We start from the raw sequence: 19,976 nt of genomic DNA on the forward strand, positions 1-19,976 counted from the left end.
TACCTAATAAATACTGGGATCCTCCAGTATTATAACTCTGTTTCCACTCAGCACTGGAATATTCATGAGATTTTTAAATTCAAACCTCTCCTTTCACTCTAAGAAATCCACAAATGTGTTAGAAAGAAAGACGAAAATCTTCCTCATCAACCTAATTTTTTTAAATGGTAAAGTGTAACCAGTTTGGCAACACATTTTCACTTCAGCTCTGCTGTAACAAATGGATTAGTTGTTGGGTAATTTAATCAGCTGGCTTGCTGATATTATTTGTGCACAGACTTGATGTGCATCCAGCACTTGAAAAATGGGTATGGGTATTTCAACTATGAGAATTCTGTCCAGATGGACCCAGAATGAAGGAAGATATTCAAAATACTGTTCCTAGGGGATTGGCCAGCTGTATCAAACATAAAAATGCTTCTGTGCAATTTCTTGAAAAACATAAAATATCATGGAGAATGCTGGGGAGAGAGCAGAAATGTAATCAATTCACAATTTAGAGTGACTTATTTGGCAGGAGTCAACTGAAATTAGGTTTTAGCAGCCACGTCTACTAAAACATGTGGCTCCTGCAAGCCATATCTAGAACTCAATTTCTAGCTCACCTCTAAGCTCACTCTTTCCAAGTAAAAATAAAGGAGTACTTGTGGCACCTTAAAGACTAACAAATTTATTAGAGCATAAGCTTTCGTGAGCTACAGCTCACTTCATCGGATGCATTTAGCTCACGAAAGCTTATGCTCTAATAAATTTGTTAGTCTCTAAGGTGCCACAAGTACTCCTTTTCTTTTTGCGAATACAGACTAACACGGCTGCTACTCTGAAATCTTTCCAAATAACAAAGCCTTTCTGGCATTATTCAGAAATTTACCAGCTGCAATAAGAGATCTTCTAAAGGAACTGGACAATAACTTTAATAGTGGGAAGGATTCTGAGATATTTTAAATCTCTGTCAACATAGATAAATATAGTCTTACAAATGGCCCCGAATCTGAACAGGAGATGGACTATCTGCAAGCGTAACTCGGACCTTGGATGAACAGTGAACATATCGGCTGAGAACAGGGAAGAAGGAAAACAGGAAAAGAGACTAGGGTGAATAGGGAAAGCAGTAAAACAGCAGTAGAAATTATTCGAGTCTAGAAATAACATCTTCTCAGTATGGAGTTTGAGTTGCTATATTTATGTATGGGTAAAACCCCAAGACATAATAATACTATGGTAAATAAACTAAAAATATGTCTCCTACTGGGTTCTCCTATGATATAGCTTTGCCTCATTTTAGTATGTTAAAATAAGGTTCCAAGAAAGTGTTACAAAATTATGCTGGTCACCAAAACTTATGGCTTTTAAATTGAAATGAACCAATGACATAAAGGTTTGGTTCGGATGCTGACACAATATTCAGTCAGATTTATTTGTTTCACTCAACTGTCAGTTGGACCACTATAGCTACATGTGATTTGGGAGTATTTATTGTGTAAATCTTTCTTACACAGGTAAAGAATTGGTTAAAAACAAATTGTAAATATAAAAATATGCATAGCATCAATAGAACCAACATAAAATACCTCTGTTAATTTTAAATGATACACTAATTTAATTTAATGGAATTAAATGTTAATGAAAATCTTTGACAAGGCCCCTCATCAAAGGCTCTTAAGCAAAGTAAGCAGTCATGGGATAAGAGGGAAGGTCCTCTCACAGTGTCATAAATATAAAGGGAAGGGTAAACACCTTTAAAATCCCTCCTGGCCAGAGGAAAAACCCTTTCACCTGTAAAGGGTTAAGAAGCTAAGAAAACCTCACTGGCACCTGACCAAAATGACCAATGAGGAGACAAGATACTTTCAAAGCTGGAGGGAGGGAAAAACAAAGGGTCAGTCTGTGTGATGCTTTCGCTGGGGACAGATCAGGAATGGAGTCTTAGAACTTAGTAAGTAATATAGCTAGATATCTGTTAGATTATGATTTCTTTAAATGACTGAGAAATTAGACTATGCTGAAAAGAATGACTATTCTTGTCTTTCTTGTAACTTAAGGTTTTGCCTAGAGGATTCTCTAGGTTTTGAACCTAATTACCCTGTAAGGTATTTACCATCCTGATTTTACAGAGGTGATTCTTTTTACTTTTTCTTATATTAAAATTCTCCTTTTAAGAACCTGATTGCTTTTCCATTGTTCTTAAGGTCCAAGGGTTTGGGCCTGTGGCCACCTATGCAAATTAGTGAGGATTTTTATCAAGCCTTCCCCAGGCAGTGGGGTGTAAGGTTTTGGTGAGGATTTTGGGAGGAAAGACGTTCCCAAACAACTCTTTCTCAAAAAATAAACCCGGACGTTTGGTGGTGGCAGTGGAAGTCCAAGGGCAAAGGGTAAAATAGCTTGTACCTTGGGGAAGTTTTAACCTAAGCTGGTCAAAGTAAAGCTTAGGAGGTTTTCATGCAGGTCCCCACATCTGTACCCTAGAGTTCAGAGTGGGGAAGGAACCTTGACATGGTGGCAGAGCAGTGGGATCAACTTGAAATCATTTTGAGATTTTTTTTGAACCAGAAACAGATTTGAAAAGGAATTTTTTTTTCCTTTGGGCTGCTGAAAAGCAGGGTTTTGGCTGAAAGCAGCTAGGTTTTTTTTGTTTTGTTTTTTTTTTTTTGCTTTGGGGCCAGAGCAGATACAAAAGGGAATTGTCTTTTGTGAGCTGGAGTTCTCTCTACCTAAAAGCAGGATAGTTAACCTCCTGCAGGGAAATTCACCAGTCTTCACAGACCTGAACTTTTTTTTCCTAAGAGCAACTAGAGGGGTTTTCTGCCTATTTGCCTGGAGCCAAAGGTGTTGGGTTTTTTTTTATTATTATTATTTTTCTGAAGGCTGACAATCATTATCAGAGAATATAGGTATCCTATTACAGCACAGCAAAATTTTACAAGCCAAGTTTTGTTTGTTTTATTTTTAAACCTCGGGTATAAAGTTAGTTAAAAACAGAGAGGTAAAGATGACAGAAACCAAGACACTACACAAATTGGAGTTAGCCAAACTGGAGGCAGTAAAAGAAGCCGAAAAAACTCGAGAAGCTGCCCACAGGAGAGAAATGGAGGCAGAGGACAAAGACAGGGAGGCAATGAAAGAGGCAGAACACCACCAAGCGGCTGCCCACAGGAGAGCAATAGTAGCCAAGGACAAAGAACTGGAGGCAAGGGCCAAAGAACTGGAGGAGAAGGAAAAAGAGAGGAAGCATGTGGAGGAGGAGAAGGAAAAGGCAAAGGCTCAGCAGAATATACCAACAAACCCTAGGAATCCTTCTCCAGGTACCACTTCCCATCCCAGAAAGTTCCCCATCTACAAGGCAGGCGATGATACTGAGGCCTTCTTAGAAAACTTCGAAAGGGCCTGCCTTAGGTACAGCATCTCTACAGACCAATACATGGCAGAGCTGAGGCCGCAGCTCAGTGGACCCTTAGCTGAGGTGGCGGATGAAATGCCTAGGGAACGCATGAACCAGTATGAACTGTTTAAAACCAAGGCGAGAGTCAGAATGGGGCTAACCCCTGAGCATTCCCATTGGCGGTTTAGAGCCCTAAGGTGGAAACCAGACGTGTCATTTACCCCACATGCCTACCACATTGTGAAACATTGGGATGCCTGGATATCAAGAGCAAGTGTTAAATCTCCAGAAGATTTGTACTTCCTAATGCAAATGGAGCAGTTCTTAGAGGGTGTTCCTGAGGAAATAGAAAGATACATCCTAGATGGGAAGCCCAAAACTGTAATTGAGGCGGGGGAGATTGGAGCCAAATGGGTGGAGGTGGCGGAGAGGAAAAAAACTGGTCGCACTTGGAGCGGATACCAGAAGGGACAACCTCAGACCACACCCTACTACCAGGGGCTGCTCAAGGCCCCATCTACCCCCCAAGGAACCCTCCAGCCAACTTATCGTCCCGCCACACCATTCTCCAACAACCCACCACGCCCCAGTGACCCGTCAGCTAGACGATGTTTTAAATGCAACGAGCCGGGGCATGTGAAGGCAAACTGCCCCAAGAACCCCAACAGATTACAGTTCATTGCACCAGAATCACCCCAGAGGTCCTCATGCCCAGATACCTCCCAGATATCCTTGGAGAGGAGGGAAACTGTGAGTGTGGGTGGGAAGAAGGTCACCGCATGGAGGGACACCGGAGCACAGGTGTCGGCTATCCATGCTTCCTTAGTGGACCCCAATTTAATCAACCCATAGATCCAAGTGATGATTAAACCCTTCAAGTCCAACTCTTTCAATTTGCCTACAGCCAAGTTGCTTGTTCAGAACAAGGGCTGGTCAGGAACGTGGACTTTTGTAGTCTATGATGATTATCCCATCCCCATGCTGTTGGGGGAAGACCTGGCCAATCAAGTGAAGTCAGCCAAGAGGGTGGGAATGGTCACCCGCAGCCAGACTAAACCAGCCGTCACGCCTAGTGCTCTTCTGGACACTTCTACCAAGACACAGTCAGAGGTGATGGACCCGGACCCCAGGCCAATGTCTGCAACAGCAGTAGCGGATCCAGTCCCAGAGACCAAGACAGAGCCAGTCCCAGAACCGGAACCAGCAGAACAACCAGCACCAGACCCATTGCCAGCACTAAATCCAGTACTTGCAACCCCAACCCCAGAGGGGCCCACCGAACCTGAACCAGCAACAGCTGATAACCCTACACAAAAGAGGCTCAGCCGGAGCCTGAACCCCAACATAGTGCACCAGCAGAGAGCAGTTCATAGTCAACAGAAACAGCCCCATCCCCTACATAGCTTCCAGAGGGATCAAGCATAGGTCTACAATCTAACGAGGAAATGATGTCTCCAGCATCAAGGGAACAGTTCCAGGCTGAACAGAAAGTAGATGAAAGTCTTCAGAGAGCTTGGACGGCAGCATGGAGCAACCCACCACCTCTCAGCTCTTCTAATCGATGCAGGTTTGTTGTAGAAAGAGGACTCTCTTATACAAGGAAACTCTTTCTGGTGGACACCAGGAAGACTGTCATCCTCAGAGACAGTTGGTAGTTCCAACTAAGTACCGGGTCAAGCTCTTGAGCTTAGCCCATGATCATCCTAGTGGCCATGCTAGGGTGAACAGGACCAAAGACCGGTTGGAGAGGTCATTCCACTGGGAGGGAATGGGCAAGGATGTTTCTACCTAAGTCCGGTCTTGTGAGATATGCCAAAAAGTGGGAAAACCCGAAGACCAGGTCAAAGCCCCTCGCCAGCCACTCACCATCATTGAAGTACCATTCCAGCGAGTAGCTGTGGATATTCTGGGTCCTTTTCCGAAAAAGACACCCAGAGGAAAGCAGTACATACTGACTTTCATGGATTTTGCCACCCAATGGCCGGAAGCAGTAGCTCTAAGCAACACCAGGCTAAATGTGCGTGCCAGGCACTAGCAGACATTTTTGCCTGGATAGGTTGGCCATCTGACATCCTCACAGATGCAGGAGCTAATTTCCTGGCAGGAACTATGGAAAGCCTTTGAGAAGCTAATGGGGTAAATCACTTGGTTGCCACTCCTTACCACCATCAAACAAATGGCATGGTGGAGAAGTTTAATGGAACTTTGGGGGCCATGATACATAAATTCGTAAATGAGCACTCCAATGATTGGGACCTAGTGTTGCAGCAGTTGCTCTTTGCCTACAGAGCTGTACCACATCCTAGTTTAGGGTTTTCACCATTTGAACTTGTATATGGCCGTGAGGTTAAGGGGCAATTACAGTTGGTGAAGCAGCAATGGGAGGGATTTACACCTTCTCCAGGAACTAACATGCTGGACTTTGTAACCAATCTACAAAACACCCTCCAAACCTCTCTAGCCCTTGCTAAAGAAAACCTACAGGATGCTCAAAAAGAGCAATAAGCCTGGTATGATAAACATGCCAGAGAGTGTTCCTTCAAAATAGGAGACCAGGTTATGGTCTTAAAGGCACTCCAGGCCCATGAAATGGAAGCGTTGTGGGAAGTGCCATTCACGGTCCAGGAGCTCCTGGGAGCTGTTAATTACCTCTTAGCATTCCCCACCTCCAACCGAAAACCTAAGATATACCATATTAATTCTCTAAAGCCCTTTTATTCCAGAGAATTAAAGGTTTGTCAGTTTACAGCCCAGGGAGGAGATGACGCTGAGTGGCCTGAAGGTGTCTACTGTGAAGGGAAAAGTGCTGGTGGCGTGGAAGAGGTGAACCTCTCCATGACTCTCGGGCGTATGCAGCGACAGCAGATCCAGGAGCTATGCACTAGCTATGCGCCAATGTTCTCAGCCACCCCAGGACTGACTGAATGGGCATACCACTCCATTGACACAGGTAATGCTCACCCAACCTTAAAGTCCAACCTTACCTATACCAAACTGCTATAGAACAGGAGATCCAGGATATGTTACAAATGTGTGTAATCTTCCCCTCTGGCAGTGCATGGGCATCTCCAGTGGTTCTAGTTCCCAAACCAGATGTGTGGACTACCGTAATCTAAATGCTGTAACTCGCCCAGACAACTATCCAATACCACGCACAGATGAACTATTAGAGAAACTGGGATGGGCCCAGTTCATCTTTACCTTGGACTTAATCAAAGGGTACTGGCAGGTACCGCTAGATGAATCTGCCAAGGAAAGGTCAGCCTTCACCACACATGTCGGGCTGTATGAATTTAATGTACTCCCTTTTGGGCTGCGGAATGCACCTGCCACCTTCCAAAGACTTGTAGATGGTCTCTTAGCAGGATTAGGAGAATATGCAGTCGCCTACCTTGATGACGTGGCCATATTTTCGGATTCCTGGGCAGAACACCTGGAACATCTACAAAAAGTCTTTGAGCGCATAAGGGAGGCAGGATTAACTGTTAAGGCTAAGAAGTGTCAAATAGGCCTAAACAGAGTGACTGACGTTGGACACCAGGTGGGTCAAGGAACTATCGACCCCCTACAGGCCAAAGTGGATGCTATCCAAAAGTGGCCTGTCCCAAAGTCAAAGAAACAAGTTCAATTCTTCTTAGGCTTGGCTGGTTATTACAGACAATTTGTACCGCAATACAGCCAAATTGCCGCCTCACTGACAGACCTAACCAAAAAGAAACAGCCAAATGCCGTTCAGTGGACCGAAGAGTGTCAGAAGGCCTTTAACCAGCTTAAAGTGACATTCATGTCTGACCCTGTATTAAGGGCCCCAGACTTTGACAAACCGTTCCTAGTAACCACAGATGCACCCGAGCATGGTGTGGGAGCAGTTTTAATGCAGGAAGGACCGCATCAAGAATTCTACCCTGTAGTGTTTCTCAGCAAAAAACTGTCTGAGAGGGAAAGCAACTGGTCAGTCAGTGAAAAAGAATGTTACACCATTGTCTACGCTCTGGAAAAGCTACGCCCATATGTTTGGGGACGGTGTTTCCACCTGCAAACCAACCATGCTGCACTACAGTGGCTTCATACTGTCACGGGAAATAACAAAAAACTTATTCGGTGGATTTAGCTCTCGAAGATTTTGATTTCGACATACAACACATCTCAGGAGCTTCTAACAAAGTGGCTGATGCACTCTCCCATGAAAGTTTCCCAGAATCAACTGGTTAAAATCATCCTTGAGATGTGGAAAATATTGTTAGTCTTTATATACTTGGTAGTATATTTAGAGGTGCATGTGTCTTATTTACTCTGTTTTTTCCTAGAGCTCCAGGAAGAAATCCCAGCCAGTGTTTCACCCTAGCTGTGATTTGGGGGGCGTGTCATAAATATAAAGGGAAGAGTAAACACCTTCAAAATCCCTCCTGGCCAGAGAAAAAACCCTTTCACCTGGAAAGGGTTAAGAAGCTAGGATAACCTCGCTGGCACCTGACCACAATGACCAATGAGGAGACAAGATACTTTCACAGCTGGAGGGACAAAGGGTCGGTCTGTGTGATGCTTTTGCTGGGGATAGATCAGGAATGGAGTCTTAGAACTTAGTAAGTAATCTAGCTAGATATGCGTTAGATTGTGATTTCTTTAAATGGCTGAGAAATTAGACTGTGCTGAATAGAATGAATATTCTTGTCTTTCTTGTAACTTAAGGTTTTGCCTAGAGGATTCTCTAGGTTTTGAATCTAATTACCCTGTAAGGTATTTACCATCCTGATTTTACAGAGGTGATTCTTTTTCTTTTTCTTATATTAAAATTCTTCTTGTAAGAAATTGAATGCTTTTTTCATTGTTCTTAAGATCCAAGGGTTTGGGTCTGTGGTCACCTATGCAAATTAGTGAGGATTTTTATCAAGCCTTCCCCAGGCAGGAGGGTGCAGGGTTTTGGTGAGGATTTTGGAGGGAAAGATGTTCCCAAACAACTCTTTCTCAAAAAATAAACCCTGACGTTCACTGTTCAATATATTCATAAATGATCTGGAAAAAGTGGTAAAGAGTGGGGTGGCATAATTTGCAGATGATACAAAATTACTCAAGATAGTTAAGTCCAAAGCAGCATCTGAAGAGTTAAAAAGAAATCTCACAAAACTGGGTGACTGGGCAACAAAATAGCAGATGAAATTCAGTGTTGATAAATGCAAAGAAATGCACACTGGAAAACATAATCCCAACTATACATATAAAATGATGGGGTCTAAATTAGCTGATACCACTCAAGAATGAGACCTTGGAGTCATTGTGGATAGTTCTCTGAAAACATTTGCTCAAAGTGCAGCTGCGGTCAAAAAGCTGAGAGATGTTAGGAACCATTAGGAAAAGGATAGATAATAATGCAGAAAATATCATAATGCCACTATATAAAATCCATGGTACTCCCACACGTTGAATATTGCATGCAGTTCAGGTCGTCCCCACTCAGAAATGATATAGTAGAATTAGAAAACACGCAGAGAAGGACAACAAAAAAATATTAGGAGTATAGAATAGCCTCTATATGAGGAGATATTAGAAAGACTGAGACTGTTCATATTAGAAAAGAGACAAGGGGGGATATGATAGATTTCTATAAAATCATGAATGGTGTGGAGAAAGTGAATAAGGAAGAGTTATTTACCCGTTCATATAACACAAGAACCAGGGGTCATCAATGAAATTAATAGGCAGCAGGTTTAAAATAAACATAAGGAAGTATTTCTTCACACAATGCACAGTTGACCTGTGGAACTCATTGCCAGGGTGTGTTGTGAAGGCCAAAAGTATAAATAGGTTCAAAAAAGTATTAGATAAATTCTTGGAGGATAAGTCCATCACAAGATATTAGCCAAGATAGTCAGGGACACAATCCCATGTTCTAGGTGTTCCTAAGCCTCTGGCTGTCAGAAGCTGGGACTCAATGACAGGGGATGCATTACTCAGTATATTGACCTGTTCTGTTCATTCCCTCTGAAGCATCTGGCACTGTCCACTGTCAGAAAATAGGATACTGGGCTGGATGGCCATTTTTATTCTAACATACAATTAATATGGTTTACATGAGTTTCTTGCTTAAAAATAAACTATAAATAAAAAAGTGTCACCTGTGTAACCAACATACAGAAAAATCATTGTTAATTTAAAGTTTATATGGTTTACATGAATTTCCTTTCAGTATAATCAATCACCAAGCAAATCAATTAATATTATTACTAAGCACAATACACACTCTACCACTTAAATAGAATGGGATTCCTCCCCTCCGTTACAAACATGTTTTCACTTTCAGGATACAACCACACACAATGCACTTACCAAAATCCTCAAAGTAACACTCAAGCATACAATCTTTACTCCATTCTTAGTGTGATAACAGCAGCAGCCTTTTCAAGTTAAGGCATAATCTATCAATAGCATACATTAATCATGCATAAATCAGAGTTAAGGTTGTGCATTTCAGCTGGAAGTGGAAGGAGAATTTTGCTGTAGACGGGAGAAAGTCTGCAGTTGCGTTTGGGCAGTAGAACAGGTTAAATCAAGTTCATCTAGATGTTAATGTTGCCTTAAATGATTGTATTGAGTTTTACTGACTCTTCATTTGAGTCACCTTAACTGAAAGTTAACTCTGTGTGTGTGTGCGTGTGTGTCTGTGAGAAAGGGTTGGGATTACTTTTTTCCTTTTTGTTTCTGTTTGTACGAAGTGTTACAGTGCTGGTGGATACTGCGTTGACAGGATATAGAAGAAACAGGGACACTAAAGGGTGTCGAGTAAGTGGGCATGGGGATGTGGGTAGGCTTCAAAGCAGCAAGAATTGGTGAGTGAAGCAGGCAGTAGGTAGCCTGGGTGGTTGGTAAGGGGAGTAGATTGAGGGGGGAAGTAGTGTTTGGCAGCTGGGCATTTAAGATGCCAGGAAAACAGTAGGTGCATTGCATTTCGAGTAGTAAGGTTCAGTGGGATTAGTAAGGCTGAAAGGGGGGCAGAGGAGGAGACTGGGAAGAGGAGGGAGTAATGAATGAACTATAAGAGAAGTGTATGGGGGGGGGAGGGAAGGTAAGGAGGGTTCCAGAGCTTGGCAGTGGTGTTGAGCAGGGAGTAAGAAAAAACTGCACTAGCTAAATTTCAACGCAGAATGGTCTGAATTGATCTCTGTGGAAAGGTTAGTAACTATTTTTTCCACCAAAATGTAATAGTCCTCTGGAGAGTAATTGTGATATATATTTGGAAACTAAACTCAGTCAATCAATCAATCAATCAATCAGTGAGCTGTGAAACAGAGAGGCACTTCATTCCAGCACACCATATCTGGTCTTTGGGAACGTGGGGTGTTAGCGAGGTGACCATGCAATGGAATAAAGAAACCTGGAATCAGGAGCTGGCTAGGGATATCTGTATGGAGTGGAGCTTGTACAGCGAGAAAGCTGCAGTGAATGGAAGTTCATGGAGGATACTGAAATTCTCATTGGCTTCCCCTCGGGTTTATCCCAAGTGTTAAGATGGAGAAGGGGAACAACTTCTATTACATTTAATTTTTACTTTACCATCATATCATTTTACTGGATGCTTGTGTGTAAGGTTCTAAGTTAATGGTGATGATGGTGGCTTAGCAACAGGAAGCTAAAGACAAAAGTGAGACTGTTGGAGCCAATTTTCAGATCTGGATGATTGTCATAAATATAAAGGGAAGGGTAACCACCTGTCTTTATACAGTGCTATAAAATCCCTCCTGGCCAGAGGCAACATCCTGTTACCTGTAAAGGGTTACAGTTAACCTGGCTGACACCTGACCCAAAGGACCAATAAGGGAACAAGATACTTTCAAATCTTGGGCGGGGGGGGGGAGAAAGGCTTTTTTTGGTGCTCTTTGTTTACGTGGTTGTTCTCTCTTGGGACTAAGAGAGACCAGAGAGAAATCCATCTTCTCCAACCCATCCTAATCCAAGTCTCCAATATTGCAACCAGTATAGGTAAACCAGGCAAGGCGGATTAGTTTATCTTTTGTTTTATGTGAATTTTCCCTATGTTAAGAGGGAGGTTTATTCCTGTTTTCTGTAACTTTATGTTTTTTCCCAGAGGGGGATCCTCTGTGTTTTGAATCTGAATACCCTGTAAAACATTTTCCATCCTGATTTTACAGAGATTATTTTTACTTTTCTTTTTTTTAATAAAATCCTTCTTTTAAGAACCTGACTGATTTTTCCATTGTTCCAGGATCCAGGGGTTTGGGTCTTTGATGATTTTGTAACCAATAGGATATTATTCTCAAGCCTCCCCAGAAATGGGGGGTGTAGGGCTTGGGGGGATATTTTTTGCGGGGGGAAGATGTCTAAGTGGTCTCTTTCCCTGTTCTTTGTTTAAAATGCTTTGTGGTGGCAGCATACTGTTCAAGGACAGGGCAAAGTTTGTACCTATGGGAAGTTTTTAACCTAAGCTGGTAAGAATAAGCTTAGGGGGTCTTTCATGCAGGTCCCCACATCTGTACCTTAGAGTTCAGAGTGGGGAAGGATCCCTGACAATTATATTAATTGATTCCTGTGGAAAAGAAAGAAAGAAAGAAAGAAAGAAAGAAAGAAAGAAAGAAAGAAAGAAAGAAAGAAAGAAAGAAAGATTCAGTAGATCTTTGGACAATAAGTGTGGTTATCTGGAGACTACAGTCAATCACTGAACTGTGAGCTAAAGAAATTTTAATCTTCTTTATGTGAAAATCTTAGTGCAGCTTTAACTACGGACTCACTACAGATGCCTCAATGATATTGATAACCAGTGCACATATCACAAAATCCCACATGCATGCCATTAAGATTCAATTATTGAAAGAACTGACATGGAAATAGAAGGAATGCAAATCTGCTGATAATGTAAAATATGCCCGGTGTGCTGTTTTTCCACTTAAAAATAATTAATTTTACAAGAATTACTACTATGAATTTGTGTCAGACACACTCTCTTTTGAGAATATGTTCTGCTGGAATCCTGTTTTGGAGAAACTGAAAGCAGCTGTTGATTTGTGAGTGTCCAGAAATCATTAGTATTGGGAGGAACTTCCAGTGTATCACCTAGTTTATTCTCCTGCTTTGTTCTCATTGCCCCCAATTTCCTGATAGATGCATATCTATTTTAGACTTGAATATCTCCAGGGATTGTGATCCCAAAAATTCTCTTTAGAGTTTGTTATTATTATTAAATGTGATTTCAGTTAAAATACCAGATGCTCAGCTAGCATAAATTAGCATAGCCTCACTGTCTCCAATGGAGTTATGTTGATTGGACTGGAAAAAGGCTAATGTAGTGCCCATCTTTAAAAAAGGGAAGGAGGAGGATCCAGGGAACTACAGGCCAGACAGCCTCACCTCAGTCCCTGGAAAAATCATGGGGTAGGTCCTCAAGGAATCAATTCGGAAGCATGTAGAGGAGAGGAAACTGATCAGGAATAGTCAGCATGGATTCAGCAAGGGCAAGTCATGCCTGAATAATCTAATTGTCTCCTATGACAAGATAACTGGCTCTGTGGATGAGGGGAAAGCAGTGGACGTGTTATTCCTTGACTTTAGCAAAGCAGTTGATACTGTCTCCCACAGTATTCTTGCCAATAAGTTAAAGTAGTATGGGCTGGATGAATGGACTACAAGGTGGACAGAAAGCTGGCTAGATCGTCAGACTCAATGGGTAGTGACTAATGGCTTCATGTCTAGTTGGCAGACAGTAACAAGCAGAGTGCCCCAAGGGTCGGTCCTGGGTCTGGTTTTGTTCAATATGTTCATTAATGATCTGGAGGATGGCGTGGATTGCACCCTCAACAAAACACTAAATGACACTAAACTGGGAGGAGTGGTAGGGACAGGATACAGAGGGGCCTAGACAAATGAGAGGATTGGGCCAAAAGAAATCTGATGAGGTACAACAAGGACATGTGCAGAGTCCTTGGGATACAGAACCTTTCACTTCTAGATCAATGTGCAGAAGGGAAGAATCCCATGCACCGCTACAGAATAGGGACTGAATGGCTAGGCAGCAGTTCTGCAGAAAAGGACCTAGGGGTTACAGGGGATGAGAAGCTGGATACGAGTCAACAGTGTGCCCTTGTTGCCAAGAAGGCTAACGGCATTTTGGGCTGTATAAGTAGGGGCATTGCCAGAAGATCGAGGAACGTGATCGTTCCCCTCTATTCGACATTTGTGAGGCCTCATCTGGAGGACTGTGTCCAGTTTTGGGCGCCACATTACAAGAAGGATGTGAAAAAATTGGAAAGCATCCAGCGGAGGGCAACAAAAATGATTAGGTGACTGGAACACATGACTTATGAGGAGAGGCTGAGGGAATTGGGATTGTTTAGTCTGCAGAAGAGAAGAATGAGAGGCGATTTGATAGCTGCTTTCAACTACCTGAAAGGGGGTTCCAAAGAGGATGGATCTAAACTGTTCTCAGTGGTAGCAGATGACAGAACAAGGAGTAGTGGTCTCAAGTTGCAGTGAGGGAGGTTTAGGTTGGATATTAGGAAAAACTTTTTCACTAGGAGGATGGTGAAGCACTGGAATGCGTTACCTAGGGAGGTGGTGGAATCTCCTTCCTTTGAGGTTTTTAAGATCAGGCTTGACAAAGCCCTGGCTGGGATGGTTTAGTTGGGGATTAGTCCTGCTTTGAGCAGGGGGTTGGACTAGGTGACCTCCTGAGGTCCCTTCCAACCCTGATATTCTATGATTTACACCAGCTGAGAAACTGACCCACAAAGTTTATTTTAACATTTAATCTAAGTTTTCAAAGCTGAAGTTTAAACCACTACTTCTTGCCCTGTTTTCCTGTTGGTAACATGCACCGATCCTCTTTATAATATACCCACTTACACAGATTATGTTTCACTTCAGAGCACATACAAAACAGAATTGAGTGTGCACAGTCCATGAGAAGGAAAGAGAGGAACATTATTTATAAACAGAGAGCCTGATTCTCAGGACATACAATTACCACTGAATTCAGCTCAAGAGGGTATTAGGTGAGAGGCATAGTTAATTTGAGGGCCCAGAAAGCATTTGTTTTGTGGGTACTGTTCTGGTACGTGCTTATTTCTATGAGCAGAGAGGCATGTGATGAACATAAGGCTTTTTTTATGAATCCAACAAAACGTCAATTTGAACACAATTCATTTCTCAGGTTGGGTGCAGTAGGAACTTGATTTAGATACAGTTTTTTTGTCTTTCAAATACCAATACAGATTATAGAGTATTTTAGCAATGTCATTCATACATCCATTTAGTTTGCTAAGATATCTAAAATGCTTCTCTTTTAACTTCAGTAATGGTAGGTAAGGGGAAACTGTTCTGCAGTTATAAGTATTTATACCCTGTTGGCACTATTAAAATGTCTAGATAAATCTCTGCCTGAATTTAGCAGCAGTAGTTTAGACATCAACAGATAATACCTGTTTTTAATATGCTGGGGAGAACCAAGACAACTGAAACTGCCATTGACCATAATAGCAAGCCGAGTGCAGAGGGCTTCACACTCTTCCATACTAGAGGAAAAATGGTGAAAAGAACAATAATTAGGACAGTTGAAAGTTATTTATGACAAACTTTAATCAAAATTTGAACGAATCTGGATGGCAGAGAAGATGGGATACAGAACCTTTCACTTCTAGCTCAATGGTTCAAATGCATCACTAGTCAGTAGAGATCAAAAGTTATTACCATATGACAGCTGGTGGAGTCCTATAAAAATGAATTAATGTTTTCAGTCTGTTTCTAAGTGGATAATTTTGGCCATGTTACAAAAGCCATACTACTACAGGCACTAATTGACTACCTTATTTGCACTCTCAGCAGAGATGCTAAAGACTGGGCTATCAGCACAATGTTCTCTAACATGCGTAGTGGAGGTCACTCCAAATTAGGGTTGGAACATTTGGCAGGGCAGCTTCGTAAAACTACATGGCTTCTTTTGCTTCCTGCTAGTCCTTGTGAAGTAAAATACTAAAGTATTATTATGGGCTACAGAGTAGAGACCACAAAATGACCCAAACAAAAATGAATTTAGGATATAGCACCAACGTTCTAAAAGATGCACCATGCTGTATTTGAATGCTTCAAATAATAATGACTTATCGGGACTTATAAATATTAGAGCAAAAGCACTACCCTCAGATGGAATTGCTCAGGAAAGCACTGTTGAGGTACTCCCGTGAAAGGAGCTCATTCACAAGGGGGCACTGAGGCAGGGACAGATAGGGATTGGGTAGACCATAGCTCCTTCCACTATAGTGATGCCCCCAAATGAGATCATAGTTAAATACCATAATCCAGCCCTATGGGAAAATTAATACAACCTCTAAAAACAGAGGTACTCTCCAAAATTTAAGACCACTAACTTCAGAGACTAAATTTTCAGAGGGTCCCTTAAAAAGCAGCCATATATTTTATATGTACACTTGTTGATGCACAAAAAACTGCATTTACAAACACAAATGCATTTCCCTTTTAAGAAGTGCTTTGAAAAATCTGGCCTCCAATATCAAATCTTGCCCACATGCAACCAGTCACAGCAATGTGCTATTAATTAGAATTGGAATCCATGTAAACTACCACTATTAATTTTTACAACTCTAGCTTAAAATCAATCATTCATGGAGCTGAATGAATGATTATCAATACTTTAGTTGAGGAGTTTATTTTCTTTTCCTGCTCACAACATATCTTTGCGTTGATCACTATTATCCTCAGTTTGTTATTTGAAAATGATGGTTTTATTCTGTGGTTTGAAAATCAAGCTGTGCTGTTTACCGGTGACTATTTTCTTAAAATCACATGTTTCTGTTCCCTAGCTGGATGAGCAGTCTAGCAATTTGGATACAAATATTCACGTATGTGAATTTAAAAATTCAGTTTCCATGAATACCGAAACAACTTTTAAATTCATTTTCTGTGAGCCTCAAGCATTTGCACATTGAACATTCACAGCGAGAAAACATCCTGAACACATCTGAAGCAACTTTCATTTAAAATATCTAACAAATCTTCTGTTGTGGCATTTTATTGATTCATTTACTAATTCGGGATTTAATTTGATCAAAACATTAATTCAGTGTTTTGATTAATTAGTTCTGCCCCTTCTAGGCATTCTTTCATAATTACACAGATAGAGATTTCTATCTGCAAATCAGATTGCTCCCTCACTTTAAGCCATTTATATATAATTATACTTACTATATAGCGTGCCCTGCAGGGAACATGCAATTTATTCAAGATACTGTAGATGCTACAAAACAGTTTCAATGTCTCCTCCATTAAACTGACAAAATAGAGAGTATATTAGGGAGGATTCACAAGATGTTTAGAGCCATGTCGGGGATCACAAAGAACCACTGCATCCCAGGGGGGTACAGTCATTTCCAGCGCAGGAAGTGCAGATAGATGGTGTATGCTGGCCAGGGCTTAAGTTTTCATATAGTATTTCATATAGTATTTCCTGAAGCCCCGAGGTTTGGGGCTTCAGCACAACAGGGCACGCCGGGACTCCAGCCCTGTGCATTTGAAAATATTTACCAGCGCTCTGGACAGATGTGGTTGAACTTAAAACCTGATACTGGAACATCCTTTAAGTTGGGGCAGCATGCTTCCCCACTCCAATGCCAACCACCATTTCTGGTCAGTCCAGAGAAGGGAAATGGCCATGGACCTCTCCTCCTTGTCCCCTTTGGTGATGGCTAGTTCCTTGGGGGATGGTGTTGGAGAGGCTTAAAAGGAATAGCTCTAGTACCCCAGGGAACACAGGGATTGTACTAGTGGTTGATCCTTGAATGGGGAGAGCAAGGGAAGTGGAAAGGTCATTATCTCTTCCCTCTCTCAGAGTTCCCATCAGGCCATAATGTAGCCCTTAACACCTAAATTTTGGCAAATTCAGATTTCATGGATGAGAAAGAGCTGCCATAATATAGCAAGAGACCTTAGCACTTTTCATCCTGAACACAAATATCAACTTCTCTCTTTCAGAGGTGTGTGCCTCAGAACTCAATTTGAGCAAGTGATTGGACAAAGAGAGGATGTTAGCCAATATTAGGTGATAATATTGCACCTGTGGGATGTGAGCACAGCAGCACAGCCATCCTGAACTTCCTTCATGATGGCTTTCCAGAGGTACCGCTTGGAACAGGGATCCATTCCAGAACTGGGTTCATCCTACAGAAACAAATGCATCAGTTAACAATGGAAGTAGAGGAGAGAGAGAAAGAATTGGATGACGATGCAATTAGGGCCTGATGCTCGTCACATGGTCTATTTACATGCAGGCGAAGGGAGGTCTCTGACTTGGGATTAGCAAAGTTTCTGTTTTGGTGGGGCGGGGTTTGGTGGGGATGCAGTGTTTGCTGCTCCTCCTTGCCTAGAATTTGTGGATCTGCCAGAGGCACGGGCTAACAAATTAGAGTTCCTGTATCTCCATGCTGTCTCCCCTGCACAATCACACATGGCTCCTCAGTGCTCTATGGGAACACAGCTTCCTTCCCGCAGGTTCCCTATGTTATGCTTTCCTTCAAGGGGCATTCCAATCTGTGGTGGGGGGAACCATGTGATTACATACTGACCCAGGCAGCATTGCCTTGCTCCATAATATCCCTCAGGGTTTGAGGGAAGACAAAATGCAGAGGCCAGCTATCGCCCCAGCCTGTCCCATTCATAGTCCAACATTCCAAAAGGTGGGGAAACTAAATCTCCTGGAGCAGTCATGCAGGGCTTCTGTGGGAAAGGAAGTGCAGCAGCAGAGATTGCACTTTCCCTTTCGGCATCCTCTGCACCTGATAAGATGGGTTTTGATACCTTTTGCTGATGGAAGTGGAAGATACCACTTGGCCCTTATTCTTTACAGCCCATCCGCTCCGCTTTTGTAGTGACAGAGAAGACAGCCCTTTCAATGGTCCACTGAATGCAGGGTGTCATGAGGGTGGCATTGGCTATGGGTGGCATTACCAGTACCAATGGTGTGGGGCTGGTTTGTTTTCATGAAGGAACCCTAGCTGAGACTTGTAAGCAAGAAGTACAAGAAGTTGCAGCATGTTGCTCTAACTCCAATTTTGGTGCTTAGACACAAATGAGACAAGAAGAGAATGAGTCCATCTCAGTCTCTCTTATATTTCCTTTGTCAGCTCTCCAGGGCTGGCAGGAGTAAAAGGCTTTAAAAAACAAAAACAAAAAAAAAAACAACCCAAAAACTTCTCTTCTTATTTAGGTGATAAAAATATATGACTCTAAACATTAACGAGGAGCAGATCTGTTGGGTAAATTGGTTCAATTTTTAACATTGTCACTTTAATAGAGAAAACACTTCACATGGTATTACTTCTGTTCTCTAATTATGGATCCTTCATAAATAAACCGCTCTATAAATCCTTATAAGTAATCCTTCCCAAAACACTTCCAATATGTATAAACCTTTTAGAGCATTCGAGTTATTTAAAAGTGTGTTTTTCCTCTCAAACTACATATGTGAAGATGCATCTTTCGCAGCAAGAGGCAAATTGAAATGCGTGCCTGCAGTGGTAGATTGTCCTAAAGAGATTCATAATAGTTGGAGTACTTTCTGAGAGTAGGGGAAGCAGTGACTTAAGAAGATAACCTTCCCCTTTTGCCAAGTCATCCAAAATCAGTTTGAGCTCGAAAAATGTAACTAAAACCATCCAACACATGAGTGGATTAGTGCTATGAAATTAGAGGAAGCAAAATATCCCTGGTCTTATAAACGTATGCAGATTCAGAGGGACAGCTTGGTAAGTACACTAATCTAGTTTAACCAATTCTGTACTCACTTTGGGGAGACACTCGTGGGATTGATGTTTTATCCTTTTACTCTGGGGAGTATACTCCCACCCAGTGGCATTTCTGATGAGATTTGTTTATTTAAATTATTCCCCTCCCTCCCAGGCATAGAAAGGGGAATGGAGGGGACTTTTGTTTCCTCTAGTGGAATTCTTACACCATATGATGGGTTCTGTATAAGATAAGAAAAGAGAGAAGATACCCATCTTTCTCTGGATATTTACTAAACCCTCCTGCTACATGCAACTTTTATCCCTGGCTCATGAAGATGCTTATGAAGAGCATAATCCAGGGGATCTATCAGCTTGCACCAAACGGCAGATAGTTTCAAAAATATGGAATATTGAGGAGGAAATCTTGCTAATGGAAGGATTCTCCTCACTGTTCATCTGGAACCACTCATGGGTATTAAAATTCTGGGGAGCTTTGCAATTGGTCTTCCCAACCTGTCTGGAGACTTTATAGCTATTGCTCCAGAGAGCTGACTTCTGCTTGCAAGGCAGTCCTTGGCCCTTTCTGGGAATCCTCCAGCTGCTGCTTTAGTTCCCATTGTGAAACTTTCAATTCTTGTTTTAAATTCTTTTGTTTACCTCCAGTTCCGGGTTTCTGGTCTTGTTTTAAATCCCACTGAAATCCCATTTTTGATTTCTGCAAGCACCTTCATTATTCGTTCCAACTTGGTTACACAGGAACACCAGCTCACAATCACGTTCCTTGGCAAATGGATCCTGCTATTGACACCAGTATTACCCCTTTTGATCTGAGTGGCTTATCAAAGTTTGGGGTCCCC

The 19,976-nt window shown here is 42.0% G+C and overlaps 1 protein-coding gene across 1 annotated transcript in view; it reads right to left on the reverse strand.

Moving 5' to 3' along the window:
• The window catches only part of ABCA13 (ATP binding cassette subfamily A member 13), a 293,932-nt gene that overhangs the window by 11,619 nt on the left and 262,337 nt on the right, over window positions 1–19,976 (reverse strand). The window contains 2 exon segments of the mRNA XM_043507121.1: window positions 14,803–14,895; window positions 17,451–17,554. Coding sequence (XP_043363056.1) covers window positions 14,803–14,895; window positions 17,451–17,554 — 197 coding nt within the window.

The sequence above is a fragment of the Dermochelys coriacea genome, chromosome 2 (assembly GCF_009764565.3).
Source record: "Dermochelys coriacea isolate rDerCor1 chromosome 2, rDerCor1.pri.v4, whole genome shotgun sequence".
Lineage (NCBI taxonomy): Eukaryota > Metazoa > Chordata > Testudines > Dermochelyidae > Dermochelys > Dermochelys coriacea.